The sequence below is a fragment of the Zootoca vivipara genome, chromosome 2 (assembly GCF_965207765.1).
Source record: "Zootoca vivipara chromosome 2, rZooViv2.hap1.1, whole genome shotgun sequence".
Taxonomy (NCBI): domain Eukaryota; kingdom Metazoa; phylum Chordata; class Lepidosauria; order Squamata; family Lacertidae; genus Zootoca; species Zootoca vivipara.
In genome coordinates this window covers 64,720,519-64,740,911 of record NC_142584.1, presented here as the reverse complement: position 1 = coordinate 64,740,911, position 20,393 = coordinate 64,720,519, and the positions used below count along the sequence as shown (strand labels likewise).

The following is a 20,393-nucleotide window of genomic DNA, read 5'->3' as shown; positions in this document are numbered from 1 at the left end:
CAAGATAATTTACTTACTCTCTGATAACAAGCTAGTTGCCCCTTCACAGATAAGGAACCTTTGAATGTGCTCCACCTCCTCACAGCAGTATCAAATTTCCATATGTAGATATTGTTTGGAAAGGGGATATAGAGAGACCTCATTCGATCTTTCCTCTGCCAGTGGAATCTGAGAAAAGTCTGCTTGGAGGTGCGAGATCAAGACTCATCATGAAGACATTGGGTTTTTTGCTCCTCATTCTGACACTGAGTCACCTATCGAGTCACCTATCTTACTGCCAAGGTAAAAAATTTGTGTCGCATTATGCACTCACATCTCAGAAAGGTACGCAATCCAATTAATCAGAACTGATTCCACGAGTTGGATGTAAGAACCACAGGGAATACAAATGCTTAACGTGTAGAATTTACTCTGCCACATGGAGAGGCTCAATGACAGCACATCAAATTCCTGGCGGTACCTGGCACTATTACCCGGTACTCTCCATGCCAATCCACATGATGAATAGCTTGCAAGCATTAAGGACTCCAGGAGCCACCACACACAAATTTTTGATGGCCTCTACAGGGCTGCAATAACACATGAAAGCAGAACTTATGTGCAGTTCTAAGCATCCACAAGAGAAAGTTCAACAGGATTGTGTTGCAAACCGATGGGATTTGAACAAAAAATTGGGAGGGGGGTTTCAATTGTGTTGTCAACCAGATAAGGAATCTTAATTTATTTGTTCATTTTCACTTCAACTATTAATCAGTTATGTTATTTGGTATATTCCATATCAAAATAGTAAAGGAAAGGTAAGACGAAATGCACCTCATTTTTCAGTGGTGAATAAAATGCCCCCCAATGGACTGCCTTTCAACAGGTGGCTTTGCTTTACAGCTTTTAAAATTGTTGTTTTGGTTCTAGATACTGTCGTTGAAGAAAGCAGACCCGAACTACAGGTAAGAGCCAGCTATTTCTTCTGATCACACAATTAATATCATGTAGCTGTAGATGAGAATTAAAGCACGCAATAGTAAGTAAAGAACAATGAAAACAAAGTTTAGGATTAAACTATTTCGTGCAGCGCAGCGCTGTTGAATCTGAGAGGGTTACAGGGGGCAAATGTAAAGTTGAGGTCCTGTCTCACCAGCATATTCATTTCCATGAAGGAAATGTGCTCCTGAATGGAACAGGGATAAATAATTGGCTTAGAAATGGGAATGAAATGCATTAAGTAAGAACTGTGGCTCAAAAGCGGTCAGAGCAACTCTACTATGAGCAAAGGATACAATATATGGAACTTTTTAGTTTGGAAAAATGATGAGAAAGAGGGGACATGATGGAGGTGTATCAAATAATGCAGGGTGTGGGAGAAGTAAATAGATAAATGTTTTCTCTCCATAACACTAGAATTTGGGGCATACAGAGAAGCTGAATTTTTGAAGATTCGGGAGAGACAAAAGAAAGGGGTTCTTCAGTGGTTGAACTATGGAATTGAATCCAACAAACGATAGTTATAGCCACCAGCATAGGTGGTTTTAAAAGAGCATTAAATAAAATTCATGAAAGATAAAACTCCCAGTGGCTACTAGCTACTACTTAGCTATAATAACTATGCACTCCATGGGTGTAGCCAAGGCGGGACAGGAGGGGGCAGCTGTCCACCCTCTAAATCAAGTAAATAAATAAAAAGACCTAACTAACCGACCAATCACGTCGTAGATAGCTCAGTTCTCCCCTCACTAACATAGGTAAAAAGGTAAAGGGTAAAGGACCCCTGGACAGTAAAGTCCAGTCAATGGTGACCATGGGTTTTCGGCGCTCATCTTGCTTTCAGGCCGAGGGAGCTGGCGTTTGTCCGCAGACAGCTTTCCGGGTCATGTGGCCAGCATGACTAAACTGCTTCTAGCACAACAGAACACTGTGACAGAAAGCAGAAAGCACGGAAATGCCGTTTACCTTCACACCGCAGATGTGCCTATTTATCTCCTTGCACTGGCATGCTTTTGAACTGCTAGGTTGGCAGGAGCTGGGACAGAGCAACGGGAGCTCACCCCGTCATGGGGATTCGAAACACCGAACTTCTGATCAGCAAACCCAAGAGGCTCATAAAGCCTGCTGCCACTAACATAAATCCTGGCTATGTCCGTTATGCACTACTGCATCGTATGGGGCGTGAGTAGGGTTGCCATATTTCAAAAAGTAAAAATCCGGACAAAAAGTTGGGGGAACTGGTTGAGCTTCCCAAAGAAAGTTGTTGAGCTTTTTTTAGGGAAAGGGGTAGGACACATTGTGCTGCTTCTGGGGCAGTTTGTCCACCTTTGGGGTCCCCACCCTGCACCCAGCTCTCACAACAGCAACCACACCCTGCAAACGGCTTCACCTACCCACGAAACAGCTGTCGTTGCCACAGCAGCAGCGGGTGGTTTGTTCCTTGGCGGCTCCTTAGAGGCTGGATCTGCAGTCCCCGTGGAACCTGCCCCCTGAGGTGGTCATCTTGCCTTGACTCAAGGGTGAGCTGGTCCTTATCACCCTGCCCCATCCGGCTAAGCTGTGGCAATGTTAGTATCACGCGGGAGCAGAGATGGGGAGAAACTCTATTCAGTTTGCATTTAAAGCATTACACTTTCTGATACGGTGTGGGAACTGAAGCAAAGCTATTATTCCAAATTCACAAATAGCATACTTTTCCGTGTATAAGACGGGTTTCTTTTGTTTGTTTTTTAAGTATGTTAAAAATGGTGGGTCGTCTCATACACGGATAGTGCATAGGAGGGGACATGGGATGGGTTGTTGCTGTGAGCTGGAGATTGTCAACAGCATGTTATTGGTGGCTGCGGCAAGGGCTGGTGTTGATTGGCTGTCGCTGCGGCAATTGGGCAGGCAATTCTGCCGGCGAGATGACAGGCGATAGGTAGCTTCTGCGACGCGTGTGACTGGCGGTGTAGGTCATGCAGTGAGCTATTTTCGGCAATCCCACCTAAAAAAAGCTCAACAGCTATGGGCAATCCTCCCCCAAAAAAGGTCAACAACTTTGGGCAATCTCCCCCCATTTTCTTAATTCTGAGTCCCCCAAAATAGGGGTCGTCTTATACATGGGGTGTGTGTGTGTGTGTTATAAACGGGAAAATATGATATCCAAATTTTGCACTGCATTCCTCCAGCCAACAGACGTTTACAAAAATGCATATACTAGAAGGAAAGTGTGCATAAAAAATAATATATTAGAGCCAGTGTGGTGTAGTGCTTAGAGTGTTGGACTACTATCTGGGAGACCAGAATTCAAATCTGTGCTCAGCCATGAAGCTCACAGGGTGACCTTGGTTGTTGTGAGGCTAAAATGAGGGGGGAAGAACTTGAGCTCTTTGGGGCAAAAAGTTGGGATATAAATATAAGGAATAAATAATGATACAAAAAATGAATTATACCGAGGGAAAGTGCTTGCAAAAATGTGTACAATAGTAAAAAAAAATGATTGGAAGAAACCTGCCTCAAAATGGTAATAAACTTCCAGGAGAACCTAAAGAGAGAGAAAACGCACGAATTGATTTTAAGATTGGAAAGCAGAAACGGAGAGAACTGAAATTAACAGACCCTCTCAATCCCTGGAAACAGATAAACAAAAAATAGATACAGATAAATAAAATGAGCAATGTAAAGTTTATTCATTTATTTCATTTACTTAAGTCATTTATACAGCTCTTAATTGTTTGCATTTCTGAGCAGTGCTCATAAAACAAGCAAAAAAATCATGAAACAATGAAACAATTTAAAAATTATAATAAAACTAAATACTAGCTTAAGCTGCAACAGAGCACAGTCATATATTGTACATATCCTCTGGTTGGAAATAAAAGATAAGTATTTGGCTTGATGGCTTTAAACTAGTCATACTATCAAACCTTTATTAGGCATTTTACAAACAGGATCGCAAGAAAAAGAATCCCATACAAAAGTATTTAAAATGCATACAAAGAGGCAACAGTAAACTGCATATACTAATTGTATGTATATATATATATATATAAATAAAATCTGAGATTTCTTCCTACTAAACTACTCCTTGAGACACTGCTGCCAAAAAAAACTCAGCTACTCCCGCAGTCACCTTATGATCAATGTCAGACAGGCAGAATCCAACATTTCCACCAGCACCCAGAAGGGAGGACAACACACGTTCACGCAGCATGCTGTGGAGTGGACAATGAAAGAGAATATGCTCTACACTATCCGGCACATTCAGAGAACATCTACAGTATCTCTTGTCTCTGGGAGTGTTCCGATATCTACCCCTGACAAATGCCGAGGGAAATACATTCAGTCGGGCTAGCATAAATGCCCTACTTTGGGCTGGGATTATTAGCTTTGTAATATAGTTGACCCTATTATCTAAGATATTTAAATCATAGAACATGGGGGAGCAAACTCTATTTGCAGCTGCCACAATGTTTTGTCTTTCAACATCCTTTAATCTGATTTGGACATTGTGGAAGATATATTGCTCACTTGCATTATACAAGGGCTCCAGCTCAATGCCTATGGATCTAATTTTGTTTTCTAGGAGTTGGTACCATCTAGATTTATAAGAATCCTTGAGCAGGTCAGAGAGCAGACTTGATGGTGGGCAACGGAAATGGCATCGTAACCAGTATTTTATAGCAATAGTCCAAGCCCAATATTCCATTGTGTGTATGCCTAATTCTGCACACATTGTTTCATATTTAATGGAAGTTGGGAGTCCAAGGATACGTCTCAGGAAACTTGAGTGAATCTTTTCTAAATCTCTATTAAATGCTTGTACCCATATTGGGACCCCATAGAGTATCTGGGATAACACCTTTGCTTGGAAAATTTGGTTGGCCGCAGGGATAAATTGGTTTCCTTTCTGATAATAGAAACAAGCAACAGCTGAGGAGGTACTCTTTGCCTGTTTTATAGCATTTGTACAATGATTTGACCACCCTAAATTGCTCTGGAATAAAATTCCCAGATACCTACAAATCTTTACTTGCTGGATTTCTTGTTCTCTTATTTTCCATTTCCCTAGTTTCCAACCTTTGGAGAAAACCAAGATTTTCATCTTCTCGTAGTTTATGGAAAGTTTGTTAATTTCACAGTAGAGACTCAGGGAAAGTATAAGACGTTTCAAACCCAAGCTCGTTAATGATAGTAGGACTGTGTCATCTGCGTATAATAAAAGAGGAACAGGCTTCTGGTTGAGTTTGGGGGCGTGTGATTCTATTTTTTGGAGGTGTTCTGGAAGATCTGATAAAAATAGATTAAATAGAAAGGGGGCAAGAATACACCCTTGTTTTACCCCTTTCGTATTAGGGATATCAGATGAGAGGTGACCTTTAATGTTGAGTTTAACTTGACAGATGTTGAAAGAATATAAATTTTGTATTAAAAGCAATTGGTGTTGATCAATTCTTAGCTCTACAAGTTTCTTCCACAATTTTGCACGATCAACTGAATCAAAGGCACCACGAAAATCTACAAAAGCTGCGTAAATCTTAGATTGCTTTGGGGATCTATATTTTTCGACCAAATGTGTAAGTATAAGGCAATGGTCTAAAGTAGAGCAACCTTTAGAGAAGCCTATTTGTTCTTTCCCTGGTAAATTTAGGTTTTTCATCCAGGTAAGAAGTTTAAATAAGAGGTGCTTGGCATAGATTTTTCCTATGACTGATAATAAGCTTATTGGTCTATAGTTCTTTGGTTCGTTTGGATCGCCATTTTTAAAAATTGGAATAATTATTGATCTAAGCCATATTTCAGGCATGATTCAATGTTTATCAATGAGAGTAAATAATTGAGCTAAGGGTTCTGCCCACCAGTCTATGTATGTCTTCGACCGTCTGGCCCAGGTGATTTCCCTGATTTAAAGCTTCTAACTATCTCCCTGATTTCCTCCTCTTCTACCCTTGGCCACTCCTTCAGTCTGTTGATTTTATTATCTATGACCTCGTTTCCTTTTGATTCACTATGTAGATCATTAAATACGGATGTAAAGTACTGGGACCATTTAGATTCTGTGATTGATGAAAAATTTAATTGATTGTCGGTTTTCAGACCTCCATACACTAGCATCCAGAACGCTTTGTTGTTTTTGCTTTGAATTGAATTGAGTAATTGTAACCATTTTTGAGTAGCATATTTTTGTTTCTTTTCGGCCAGAGTATGGTGAAATTTTCTTTTTTCATCTAAATAGGAAAGTTCTAATTTAGTACGATTATTTTTGAAGGCTCGGCGCAATTTTCTTTTAAGTTGAAAGCATTCATCATCAAACCAAGGGCTAGCGCTGTATTTAGGTACCCAGATTTTAGGTGGAGTGTTAAGCTCTGCGAAGATTTGGAAAATTTCATTATAGATTTTCAAAATGTTCCTGTGGGGATTAGTGTTCTTTAAATTTAGCAGCACCTGTTTTCTCAAGTTAGCTGTAAGTTTTTGCCCCACTGTGACACTCATTTCCTGGGACCATTTTAATTGGGTCATTTGTTTATATTGGCAAGGTCCTAGGATGTTACAATTAATTATTTTAGTTTCCAACTTTCAGTTGATCGACAGCAATAAAGGTTGATGATCGCTTTCAGTACACATTCCAATTTTGAAATCTGTGATCAAATTTACAATATTATAAGGGACAAGGATATAATCGATTACACTGCATCCTCGGGGGGAAAATATGTGAATTCCCCACTTCTATCCCCTTTTGTTGAACCATTCACAATCTGGAGGTTAAAGTTGTTACATAGCTCAAGTAGGCATAAGCCTTCCCTATTTATAACATTGTCTCTGGAGAATCGTTCTATTCTCAGTGCATAAGCAATATCGTTGTCAATGTTCCAATTTAATTTACTACATACCGGTAGTTGCTTATTGTTGGTTCCCACCCTAGCATTGAAATCGCCTACTATTATTAGTGAGGCGTTTGGATATGTATCAATCAGATTTTCGATATACTGTAAAGAGTCAATTGTGACAAATTCTCACTGGAGATATTGCTTTTAGTAGGGGGAACGTAGACATTTACAAAAAGAAAAATGTCATTTTTTTTTAGTTAGAAGTAAAGCTTGTGCAAATGGAGAGCTTTTTTCTAGCTGTTTTATTTCAATCCGTAGGTTGTCTTTAATCAGACAGCAAAAGCCTGCTTTAGGCCGGCCCTTAGTATTTGTTTTCTGTGCAGGTATCATATAAGAGGTGAATCCACTGATTTTGATGTCTCTAGTTGCCCATGTTTCTTGTAGAAATATTAATTCAAAGTCTTTGAGAAAATTCATTAGGTCTGGGTCTCCGCCTCCCCCCCCCCCTGCGATGTTCCAGGACAGCAAGCGTAAAGTCTGTTTTTGAGTTTGGGACTGATTTGCAGAGTTTGCAGAGTTTAGTCAGTCTAATTCAGTTATTGAGCTCAGAGAATGATTTTGTCTTGCATAGATACAGCCATTTGCCACTTTTTTCGGAGGAGAGCGTATTGGCGGATCCTCTAAGATCTTTTTTGAGGAATGGGAAGTTAAAATTCCCTCCCTTTCTTGGCCTTCTTCTTCTGTTATACCTTGTTCCTGCGGGGTTTCTGTAGTTGTCGGACAATTGTGGACATTGGGTCTATTTTCCGTTTCCACTTCCATTTCTTTGATCTCGTTTGATGTTGAGCTCAGAACATTAGCTCTGTCAATGACCGTCTGTTGTTTGACCATAGTGGTATCCTTTATAATTCTTGGAGGAGGGTTTAAACTAGTCAGGGTGTGCGTTTGTGTGGGTGTGTAGGTATGGTCACATTTATTTCTTTAGTTTCAACATTAAAAAATTACGTTGAGTTGGCTTTGCAAGTAAGCCTGAGAACATCCCTCGCTTTCTGAAAACACGGAGGACTACTTTACTATATGTTTATCGTACATCTGCACCTGAAATTCTCCTTCTCTCTGGGCAGAATGGTAAGGCACAACATAACAATGCTTGGTGAATTATCATGGGTATCACTGTGTATTTATGTCTATGCTTGTATTTATAATGCTCAAAGAAGTCATTGTGTAGCTTAATGCTAAGTGGGCAAGGAATCTTGAAAATGTGCTATTCCTCTCTCGCTCTCTACAGGTTGATTGCCAAGGCTATCCGACAGACTTCTGCACCGCGGAGTTACATCGAATGTGTGGTTCTGATGGCCGAACATACGGCAATAAGTGCTCCTTCTGCAATGCAGTTGTGTGAGTACAGATTTCCCATGATGAACAACCTGAAAAGGATGAGCAGGATTTGTAGCCTATTTAAGAGAAACACTGCCTTACAAAGGGCTGGATCCAATGTTTCTGCAAGTTTTCTGCTTGTGTAATGGATCTTCCCCTCTCTCCCCCACTCTGGCATGAGGAACCCCACATCTGTTGTAGGGGTTCCTCCAACCCTCTATACCAAATTTGGAGCGGGTGGGAGGGCACAAGGAGAGGAAAGGGAAATTCCATGGCACAAGTGGAAGTCCTTGCCTGAACAAAACAACCGCCAATTATACAAATAATTTTGTAACGTAAAACTTGGAGAATGAAGCAATTTCATCCAGTGTTGTTGCCAACAGGAAATGTAACTTAGGGCAGTATCCAACTAAACAGTTGGGCTAGCACCAACACTTGGGGCTGCCACAATTGAACTTCTCATTCTCTTCTCTCACCAGAACATATTTAGGAGTTGTGCATGGTGTAGCGGGAGAGGATAAGGTGAAGTTTCATTGCACAGTTCCAAAGTGCCTATACTAGTAGAGCTATCTAGTTGGGTGCCACCCTATGGTTGCCAATTTCAAGTGACCTCTCTTTTTCAGTCGATCCTACTCACTGGTACATTTCGTCTGTTTAATAATTTTGCATCTTGTGGACCCTCACACTCTGCTTTTTCTTTCTCTCACCAGCAAAAGTCGTGGAAGGCTCTCCCTGATTAGATATGGACCATGCGATGGAGCAGTGAATGTCTAAAGAATATCTACTAAAGAATGTCACCCTCAGTTCATGCCTTGCTCACCTTTTAGCATCACCACAAACAAAGCCACCCATTGTTTCCTCCTTGCATTTTCTGCTTTAGTAACTGAAGAAAACATTGCATCATCTTGATTGGATTTATCAATAAATAAGCTAAGCAGCGTTGTCTTTCTCAGAGTCTTCTTTCCCATTCTTACACCTCGTATACATTTAGGATCTGTGAAGAGAGAAAAAGTAGATGTTGTCATACCCACTAAGAGTGGAGCTACACAAACAGTAATATCATGAGTTACAGTTTATGCTTGACCCTGTGGATGGTGGGTTGCTACAAAATACACCTGCCTATACATAGGAAACCAGCATATCAGGCAGGGGCAAGTCTAAATTTGAATCCTTCTGACTGATGTTCTACATTTCTAATTTCTCCACCCCGCGGGGAAGCATTCAGTGATGTGATTTATGCACCAGCAACTTGAGGTGGTGCAGTCTAGCAAGAGCCACACCATTTCATTCTGCTGGCCACATAGCTTGTTCTTAACATCTCCTTTGAAGGACCTCGTGGCTTTGCAACTAAACCTTTAACACAAAGTTTTACAATGTCTGTGTCTGGCCTAGTAGGCTCGATAGTTATCTGTCTCCATTTCCATGGGTCCTCTTTGACAGATAGATGGGACAACCCACCTGGCAATCACCTGACATCATGATTATCAGATCATGGAGGATGAGTTCATACCTGCTTTCTGCAGGGACCAGCTGAGCAATTGCGTTCCCCATGGATGCTTTCAGAGTGTCCCTATTTTGGTGTAGGACTCGGTGGCCTACTAGCAAATTCAGGTCCCCTTCCCATAACAGAGCCTGGCTTCTAAGCAGTTGTCCCTATTTGCTGAGGTGAGATTATATAGCATTGTGTTGCTCAGTTGCATTTCCCTCTCATTTTCCTTATTGCAGAAAGTCCCATTTTTGAGGTCGCCTGTAGGAAAGGGATACCTGTGGGGGGAGGAGATAAAGCCAGGCCATGGCTGGTTGGAAGGGACACCACAAAACAGTAGGTGAATTCATGATTTATTGCAGCTGCAACAATAGAAGTTCCCTCCCTCAGTCTGACTGGGCAGTCCTGGGGCAAGGGTGAAGGAGGGGCAGACGTCAATGGGAAGAATGTTGTCTCGTGCCTATATCACATTTCAGCTTGAGTGACAGGGGTGTCCCATGTGGAAACTGGAGGTGAAAGCACTGAACCTTAAAATATGCACATGGCAATTAATTCATGGTGGAACAGTGCCAGATGGAATATTCAGATATCGGATAGCCTGGTTCCCTCCAAAATTCTTGCTTGGGTCAATGTGACAGGTACATAACTTTTGCTAACACAAAATAAAAAACAATAACAAAAATGTTGTTGTTAGCAGCAGCAGCATTCTCATACACTATTTCCGCTTTCAATGTTGACAAGCTTTGAAAGTATGAAAGAGATTTCATAAAAACCGAAAGCAGTTTGTTTTGTGGGCCTTGTTCACATTTGTAGCGTTCTTGCTGCCGTCATGATTCACATTTATTCTATGAAATATCCCCAGAAATGGAAGGCACTTTGTGAAATGGATGGAGCCTACATCCCGTGTATTACAATGCAAAGTGTGTCATTAAATAAAAATAAAAATCCTGGGCAGCTTTCCAAAATATTGCCTTTCTTCTTCTGGGCTCAGGTGTGTCTCTGAAACACCTCTGACCAATGTGTCCCTGTCCCCATAATGAGGAAGCATGGAGGTTATTCTACAGAAATTACAGGTCAGCGGAAATAGATGGTTTCTTCTTCGATGGCTGGGAAGAGAAGATATGGAAACTATGCATCAGCACTGCTTTTTGTGGCAACCTAGAACTAATCAGGCATGGATTAATCATTTTACATTTAGGAATATATCTATAGCAGATCAATATATAGTATATCACGCTGGCCACTGTTTCAGGTTTTGATTACTTTCCTCATCACAATTGCTTTCAGCAGGCACTGGGAGAGAATGATATTGGAACAGACATCTACACAGTTGGCTGTAGAGATCAGCCGGGTACACTTGCCCCAGACCTCCGAGGGGCCCCTTGGGGCACAAGCAAGGGCCTGCTGGACTTAGACTGTCATGCCAAGAATGCCTTGTGCCTCCAAACCAACTGGGGACTCCCACCCCGGGAATCAGACAAGCTCTGCATGGGTCTGCATGGGTCAGCCAAGCATCCTGCTCCTGCACAGCATTCCTTGGTAATATATATTTCATCTGTTACATTTCTCTTGCATTGTGCTTCATCTCTTCTCTCCTGAGAGCTTCCTAATGACACAGAGCAAAATTATTTTGAGTTTTACAATCTACCCTGATTGGCTCAGATTTGATGGGATTTTTATCTTAAAAGTCTTGGTCCTATGTTACCTCTGAGCATCACCAAATGTTTTATGAGGCATTTGGCCCAGCAGTAATAATTACATTTCAGAGAGCACAGGGGAGGACATTTTCCCCCTCTCATCCCTTGAAACCAGCTGGGTTTCAAAAAATCTCTCTCTCTCTCTCTCTCTCTCTCTCTCTCTCTCTCTCTCTCTCTCTCTCTCTGTGTGTGTGTGTGTTATACACATGCTGTACATACATACACATGATGACATTTAAATCAGCCTGCAGCACCTTTCTTTCATCTTTTCCAGTTTGAAACATGTCACTCATGAAGTGCTTGTTGCACATCAAACTGAATGACTGGATTTCTATTGTTCTCTTCTAAGATCATTGTTTTCCTTCAAAGTATTTAAAAAGTAGCATCAAAGACACACCCTTCCCACACCTAACAACAGAAAGGTTAGATTTTCACCCAAAAGTCAGCAAGGCCATTTTGGGTGCTGAGATCTCACGCGATTTTGTGTTGATCCCCCAGCCCCCAGGGTGCTTTTTCCGGGGCCATGATTTTGGTGTCTTGGTGGACCACAAGTTTAACATGAATCAACAGTGTGATGCAGCAGCAAAGAAAGCTAAACACTATTCTAGGCTGCATCAACAGAATTATAGTGTCCAGATCAAGGGAAGTAATAGTACCACTCTATTCTGCCTTAGTCAGACCACACTTGGAATACTGTGTCCAATTCTGTGCACCACAATTTAAGAATTATTTATTTATTTATTTATTTATTTATTTATTTATTTATACCCCGCCCATCTGGCTGGGTTTCCCCAGCCACTCTGGGCGGCTTCCAACCGAATATTAAAAACAGTACAGCATCAAACATTAAAAACTTCCCTAAACAGGGCCGCCTTCAGTTGTCTTCTAAAAGTGAAATAGTTACTTATTGCCTTGACATCTCCTGGGAGGGCGTTCCACAGGGCGGGTGCCACTACCGAGAAGGTCCTCTGTCTGGTTCCCTGCAACTTGGCTTCTCGCAACGAGGGAACCACCAGAAGGCCCTTGATGCTGGATCTCAGTGTCCGGGCTGAATGGTGGGGGTGGAGACGCTCCTTAAGGTATACAGGACCGAGGTCGTTTATAAAAAGGTGTTGACAAGCTGGTCTGGAAACTAAGTCTTATGAGGAACCCTTGAAGGAGCTGGGTATGTTTAGCCTGGAAAATAGGAGACTGTTAGCAAAAATGAGAGCCGTCTTCAAATATCTTAAGGGCTGTCACATGGAAGATGGAACAAACTTGTTTTCTCCTGCTCTGGAGGGTAGGAATCAAACCAATGGCTTCAGGTTACAAGAAATGAGATTCGGACTAAACATCAAGAAGAACTTTCTGGCAGTAAGAGCTGTTAGAGTAGACAGTGGAACGGACTCCCTTGGGAGGTTGTGGACTCTCCTTCCTTGGAGGTTTTTAAGCAGACGTTGGATGGTCATTCGACATGGATACTTTAGCTGAGATTCCTGCATTGCAGGGGGTTGGACTAGATGACCCTTGGGATCCCTTCCAACTCTAAGATCCTATGATTCTATGATCTTGTGTGTTGCCCCCAAATATTTTTGGTCAACATGTGAGCACAGCTCTGAAAAAAGTGTTACTTTTGGGCTCTGTGATCTCACGTGGGTCTTGTGACTCATGCGGGAACACAGGCAGGAAGAAGTGCATCCCTGTTTTGGGACTCAGGATGTATGCAATGGTCAGCCAGATACATTCAGAAAGCTCACAAGTTCCACTTTGGTTGGGGGGGGGTTGTCCAGTGACAGAACAGGTTCTCCTTTCACAAGTTAATAAAAAGTGGGGATGGAGGGGCTGAACACCCTTTGGAATTTCTTTGTTCATCTCTGCAGAGTCTCTGGGTGAACAACTTTGAGATGATAAGAACTCAGCCTTACTCTTCTGAACAAGCCATATTACCAACCATAACAGTACTGAGTTGAATCAATTAAGCCTTTGGAAGTCAGATTTGTTCATTTAGGTGGCCCTCTTCGGCTTCTAGGCTCCTTGAAACATTACCCTAATATCAAGAAGATATTTTACCTATGACTTAAAACTGGTGTGGACAATATGATCACAACAGGCCAGTAGTTCAGTGAATTTTATATGGGACAATCCATTCTAGGTGATAGATCCTCCAAGGGTCCCTATTCTTCCAGGGACAGTCCCATATTTACAGAAGCCTTCCCAGTTTCTGATTTGATCCCAGAATGTACCGCTTTTCCTTAGGTTGTCCCTATTTTCATTGGCGAAATGTTAGAAGGTATGAGGTCATGGTGGACACAGCGATGGTTTCCCTGCACAGTTCCAGCTTAAATGAATGGGAGATGAGGAAGGAGGCAGTAATGTTCTAGCACAGTTCCCATTCATTGCAGTGGAACTCAAGCAAGAGAAACTCCCAGTGGATTGTCCTCAGTGCCGGATTACCAAATAGGCAGAGTTACCTATGGGTCCCACACCTTCTAGCCATCCCACGACAATGGCTCAAAATAACATTGATTTGATCTCGAAAGAAAATTACAAACACATATTAGGAGATAATTTGCAAAGCCCCCCGCCCCAAGATTTCAACTGCCTAGGGGCCACCACAGGGTTTAATCCTGTACTGATTGTCCTGCTTATGTACATGTTTTGCAACCTAAATTGTTTGTACATTTGCTTTTGAGTTAGGTAAGGTGAGCCTTACTTTGTGGGCTGATCTTGCCCTCTAAGAACCACATAAAATACATTCAGTGTCCTTGCTGTAATCCAGTTTCATTCATTTCAGTGTCAGTATAATGTATGTTAAATGCAAAGTGTGCGCTGCTCGACATCAGAGTCACAGCATGAGATTTCTGATCTGCCACAAGCATTACAATGGACATTCTTTGTTGAACAGGAAGGAGCCATGTTAAAATTCACCCTGCCAATATTTATTCAAAGATTCAATTTTAAACAACCCTTCAAATAGAAATCGCCTTCAAAGACAGTAATCTCCCCCCCCCAAAAAAATATCTACCAAAACCATCTTCCCAGGAGTGAGGATGAATCAGCCTTCCAAGTGCAGGGCAGTCCTCCATAAAATAGGCCACCCTACACCTGACATAAGTCACACATTGAGACAACCAAAATGTGTAAGGGGAGTAAGGGGAGAGGTATTCCCAAAGTACCATCATGTATTCTTCCCCAAACTGGAGTCCTCCAGATGTTCTGGACTTCCCTCCCATCAGCCATGCTGCCTAGTGCTGATGAAAGTTGTAGTTTAGAACATTTGGAGAGCACCAGGCCGGTGAAGATTGCTGTGCCATTCTAGCCAGTGAGGATGCTGAGCTTCAGAATTTTATTTTATTTTAAACAACCCTACATTGTGACCATCCAAAGCATGGATCTACAACTTACCATTTGTGGTTCATTCTGTGGTTCCCTGCTGGACCACAGGGGTTCCCTGTTTAGGAACAAACCTATAACATCCTTTCATCTCTTTGTAGAATTGGAAAAAAAACACTGACATTCATAGTCTAAATAGACACCCAAAGGAGTGTCACCAGCAGCAGCCCATGTAACCTATGAGACTCCACAAGCAGCAATGAAGTCATGCTCTTTTATATTGCCTTCTCCCAACACTTCTCGGGAACAAATTTTAGACTCTGCTTCCAAAATAGAAGGTTGTATTGGAGCCATGATGCTCTCCAAATCTCAATCCTTCTATTATTATCTTTACTGTGCCCATTAAGAAACAACTCGTAACACTTTGAATCCGCATTGCAAGGACTTGGTAAGGATCCCAGGTCACCCGCGCTGTTGCCCTGCTGGGTGACTGGCTGGGAAGTTCCAAGCTGTGAGAAGGCTATGATTACGGAGGAAATGGAAAGTAGCAATTGATGGATAAATTACAAGCTCCAAGGAGTGCCTCGCATAATTACTGTTGTAGTCTGGGCTTGTTGTGGATATAGCAGCATGCCTAAAGGATGCGACAACCCCATAAACATCTGCTGGTGTCTTGGGCCAATGATTGCTCTTAAAAGAAGGTAAAGATGTTTTCTCACCAGGTGGGGCCTACTGTGCTGGGCATATAAATAAATGGAGAGTTTGATGGGTCAGAGCTTCCCCTGAGTTTCAGCACTGACAACCCGTCCGCTTGACTTGAACCCAACTTATAGGAGCAGAATGAAAACTGCAGGTGTCTTTGTGCTGCTGAGCCTGGCTACATTCTGCCTCTTCTCAGGTAGGTGAAAAAAAATGGACTCCAGTGTTTAAAAAACAGCCTCAGTCTCCATAAAAGACTGCTCCCAAGAGGGAGAGGTGCTATCCCAGAGTGTACCAAAATATTTTCCTTCTACCACTTGTTGTAAAATGAATTGTGCTTCTGTTGACAACACCAGTAGGGATATTAAAAGATAAGACAATTCTTGCTTGAGAGCATCATCCCCTGAGCATTTCACCTATATAAGACTGTAAGCTGTTTAAATTTCAGCTATCCAGATTCTGGTGTCCATTTCTGACATAACTGCTGTTTCTCATTGTTTTCTTTTACTATACCCAATGACTTGATCAGACAGATTGACATCCATGCACTCTTGGGAATACAAGTAAGATTTTAGCAAATCTGAACAACTTGGCACACACCAAGCCAAGTATGGTTTAGTGGTCACGTACGACAACATGATTAAACAGTTTTACTGATTGTACTTTTATATGGCTGTTTTAAATGGATTGCATTTTATTATTATTTTTAATGTGTATACCACCCTGGGCTCCTTTGGAAGTAAGGAGAGGATAAAATCTTAACAAAGCAAATAAATACATTAGAAAGAAAAGTCTAAGCTAGTGCAATGGTGCTACCTACACACATCAGGGCTGTGTGATTTTTGTATAATATTATGTATACCTAACAATGACGGTCTTTCTAACTTGAGGAAAACTTTGAGCAGCAATTGCAGAATTCCTTTCTTGCTCCTCTTGCAATTTTATGACTGCCCTGTCATATTTTCATGAAAGTGAAGTTTATAAAGTGCAGTTTATAAATACATACAATATTCTGATTCTTTTACTCCTTCGGTATTAGGGCTATAATATGTTAGTAAGCCTTGTTGTTCCTCTTTCTGTTACAGATGTTACCAGCCAACGTGAGGGAGAGGTCAGTGCAGCTGTTTTTATTTCCTCCTGGGATGTTGCTTGTATATGGCCCCATTTCACATCTAGACTTACTATTAGGTTGCTGTGAAGAGAAGAGGTCCTATCTTGACCCTGAAAGGGATTGTTCTCCAATCCCATGGTCCTACACACCTGTCCCCTCCCTTTGTGTTGGCATCTGGCGAAGGGTCAAATAGTACATAGCTCTTCCAAGTTTTCTGATCAAGGCAACCAATTTCAAGGAGCATGGACAACATTGGTTAGGCTATCCTGATTCAGAATTGGCTGTTATAAAAGCTGGTAAGCGGAATGACCCGTGTTTCTGCCATGAGTGCAAAATGGCAGGACTAATAGGACCATGGGCACAGATTCCTAGGGATCGAGGCAGTTTCAAGGGGGCTATGGTTTTTTTAGGAAGCTGACCCCCCTCAGTGTTCAGATGGGATTTGGCTCTGCTCCTAGCTCCTCACGACATTACATACGCGGCATCAGGACATTGTGCGACATCCTGTTTGGCCCCCTCATCTTGAGAATCTGGTGCCTCTGAACTATAAAGAAAACTATCACTTAAATGCTGTTTCTTATCCTTTTAGGCTATTGACTGCAGTGAGTTTGATAACAATGAACCATACTGCACCAGGGAATCTAACCCTCACTGCGGCACAGATGGCCAGACCTACGGAAACAAGTGTGCTTTTTGCAAGGCAGTTGAGTAAGTATATTGAAGAGAGCTCTATACACACAGCGGATGAAAGTATAACTGTTATGTTGCTTTCGTGGTCAGCTCCAGGCTTGGGGACTGGAAAAAAATGTCCACTGACTGATGTGCGCTCTCTGTTGTATGTTGGCTACCCCTATGCTTATTTTCAGGATTTGCATGTCCTCTGCTTTTATGGAAATTACGCTTCCACCAACTTTATGTTTCTGCCCAGAGACCCCCAACGAATCCAGCCTTGCTAAGAATTAGTTTCTTGTTGAAGTCAGGAAGAAATTCCCCTCTATACGATGTTGGAATAGGGTTCGCACATTTAAGCATTCAACAAATGAATGTATTTGCGATCTTCTGAGACTATATTAGAGCCAAATCAGAGAGATTCCCGCTGACACGATAGGGGAGTTTTCCCAGCGTGATGCATCAGCTACAAGAGGATTAAAAGAGGGAGTTATTTGGCTCCTTCCAAGCTGTTGGTGACAACATTCCTATTGTAGCAGGATTGATAGACAGTAAGTGTATGATGTGATACATCTTTCCGGCCCTTGAATGCACAGTCAAGATGAGGTGAAATGGGAGTCAAGAAGGCTTTCCAGTCATGAGAAGGTGAGGCTCTGTGCCTTGTGGAGTTCTTTGCCCTTCACCAGAACTGGCAGACAAGAAATAAATGATAAAAATGTCGCTGCCCTTAACAGTTGCTTGAGTTGCCTGTGGTGTTGGGCCTGCACTGTCTCTTGTTGACAGTCAAGGGGGTCTCCTGCTGCTAAATGGACTAGTCTGTTTTTACTCACTGCTATTCCTTCCAATAAGCATATAGCAATTAAATCAGGACATCCCACTTTTGGGTGCTCTGCTTTCAGAACAGCGCCCAAAAACGCATTATTGTGTTATTGTGTTATTGTGATGTCACATGGACTGTGCGGGAGTGCAGCCGGGAAGACGCCTGTCCCAGTTTTTGGCCTCAACATGTTGGAGGGTATGATATAGGTACAAAATGACAAAGTAAGACTATTTCAGCATCTCGCAATCAGGATCCCTACAAATCAAAACTGAGAAGTGAAGGAAAATTAAGTTAGGAATTTTCTCTTCCTTAAAAGTTCAGAACTTGGCCTTCCATAAGTAGACTGGTATGTCATTATTCAGCAGTTCCTGCCATGTATAATCCTGTTTCTTCACAGACTAATGGCTTCAATTTACATGTGCAAATCCTATTTTTCTAGGAAAAGTAATGGGAGTCTCGGTCTCCTGCACATGGGAAGATGCTCTTGAAGGTTTAACTGTTGCAGCTGAACACTAAGATGTCATGTTCTACTTTGTACTGGTGACCGCTTGGAGAAGCTCTATGTAGGGGCGTGAGCTGTCATTGCTGCTGTGCTCCCCTCCCCGCTTTGGGCTCCTGGTGATGCTATTGTCTCCAGCACACATCTTCAATAAAGCAAAACTCAGCAGAATGTTTTGGCTCTTCTTTGTACAATGAGAAGCCTCAGAATGATGCAAAGGATTGTTATTGTTTAGTCGTTTAGTCGTGTCCGACTCTTTGTGACCCCATGGACGTTCCACTTAATATTCACTAGGGGGCTCCATTGACTGGTGATTCCACATTATTCCCTGTTTCCAATCTCTCTCGCTCTCTTAAATTGTCTGTTGGAAAGGAGCAAACACCTTCCATGCAAAAAGTTTCAGAGAGTATTGGGTTGGGTGCAAGATAAAACTATGAATACTTTCTGTGATTTGGAAATTCAGGAGCATGGGGTTAATTGGGAGTAGGGTATGTTGTTCAGTAGACCATGGCTCTACACAGGTCTGCTCATAATTCAGCATCTGTGTTGCCTTTTTTCCTTTTTTTAATACACAACCAGAATGATGATAGTGGCAGCAACATAGTTAAGACCCAAAAGAAAGTGTGTGTGTGTGTGTGTGTGTGTGTGTGTGTGTGTGTGTGTGTGTGTGTGTGTGATGACCCAGCACCATCGAACACAATCCTGATATTCAGATCTGAAAAGCAGATCAACAAGTCTTTGAGTGTTCATACCCAGAGTCCTATCCCCTAAATAAATTCACACTTGACTCAAATTTTGGTTTGGTTTTTGGCAGAATTTAGGCCACAATTTTATTGATTACAGAAAGTGAGTGGTTGCTCTGGTTCGACTAGCTCCCTGCACCCTTGCAGGTAGCGCTGACCCAGGGCACCAGCATAGGTCAGCCAAGGGTGAACACCTGGATAGGCGGAAAGCTGGGAACAGGCTATGTCCACCACCCAGATGTCCCCCTGGACTCAGGCACGGGCACAACCCCCTCTCAGGGGTTGACCAAACCAAGGTTACAGGTTTGATCCCCATGTGAAGAGTTTGGATTTGATATCCAGCTTTATCACTACCCGAAGGAGTCTCAAAGCAGCTAACATTCTCCTTTCCCTTCCTCCCCCACAACAGACACTCTGTGAGGTGAGTGGGGCTGAGAGACTTCAGAGAAGTGTGACTAGCCCAAGGTCACCCAGCAGCTGCATGTGGAGGAGCGGAGACATGAACCCGGTTCCCCAGATTACGAGTCTACCACTCTTAACCACTACACCACACTGGCTCTCTGAGACAGCTTCACATTCCTGCATTGCAGGGGGTTGGACAATGATCCTCAGGGTCCCTTCCAACTCTGCAGTTCTATGATTCTATGCATATGATAGTACATATGCATGTTTCTCAGATAGCCCTATTTTTTGATATATATTTTTAAAAAACTGGTCTAGATTGGATAGCTCCCATTTAGTCCAGCCCACTCCATGGAAAGAGAGAGAGCTGACTCCAGCTCCCCACTTCTCTTTCGTATCTGCCCTACTCTAGATGTCTCTCCATGCCCATGTGGGGTTGAAATACACCTTGTGCATGTAAAATCCAATGGGCACGGGCAAAAAAAAGTTGGTCTCCATAAAATAAATCCCAGTAACTGGACATTGAATATTTGGCATGTTTGCTCTGAATTTTACACACACACACACACACACACACACACACACACACACACGGATGTGTAAGGACAATTGTAGACATGTTAGGTTGGCAAGGAGAGCAAGCACTCTCTTGCACACCTCCAAGCCTATTGGGCTAGACCAGGGGACAAACATCATCCAAACTTGCTCATAACTTGAAGGCAAAGAGAATAAAACCATTTAAGCAATGTTTTCAATGGGAAGACTGGAGGTTGTGTTGTTTTAGTTGCCA

At 42.3% G+C, this 20,393-nt stretch overlaps 2 protein-coding genes across 2 annotated transcripts; both read left to right on the top strand.

Moving 5' to 3' along the window:
• Positions 1–63: 63 nt before the first annotated feature.
• LOC118080475 (ovomucoid-like) lies at positions 64–9,104 on the top strand. The gene is made up of 4 exons (XM_060271620.2): positions 64–282; positions 910–944; positions 8,077–8,186; positions 8,876–9,104. Exons 1-4 carry the CDS (start codon positions 210–212, stop codon positions 8,937–8,939), a joined length of 282 nt encoding a protein of 93 aa, XP_060127603.1. The 5' UTR covers positions 64–209; the 3' UTR covers positions 8,940–9,104.
• A 6,248-nt stretch (positions 9,105–15,352) lies between these two features.
• Positions 15,353–17,282, top strand: LOC148686891 (serine protease inhibitor Kazal-type 6-like). The gene is made up of 3 exons (XM_088664353.1): positions 15,353–15,558; positions 16,445–16,470; positions 17,060–17,282. Exons 1-3 carry the CDS (start codon positions 15,501–15,503, stop codon positions 17,180–17,182), a joined length of 207 nt encoding a protein of 68 aa, XP_088520479.1. The 5' UTR covers positions 15,353–15,500; the 3' UTR covers positions 17,183–17,282.
• The last annotated feature ends 3,111 nt before the right edge of the window (positions 17,283–20,393 follow it).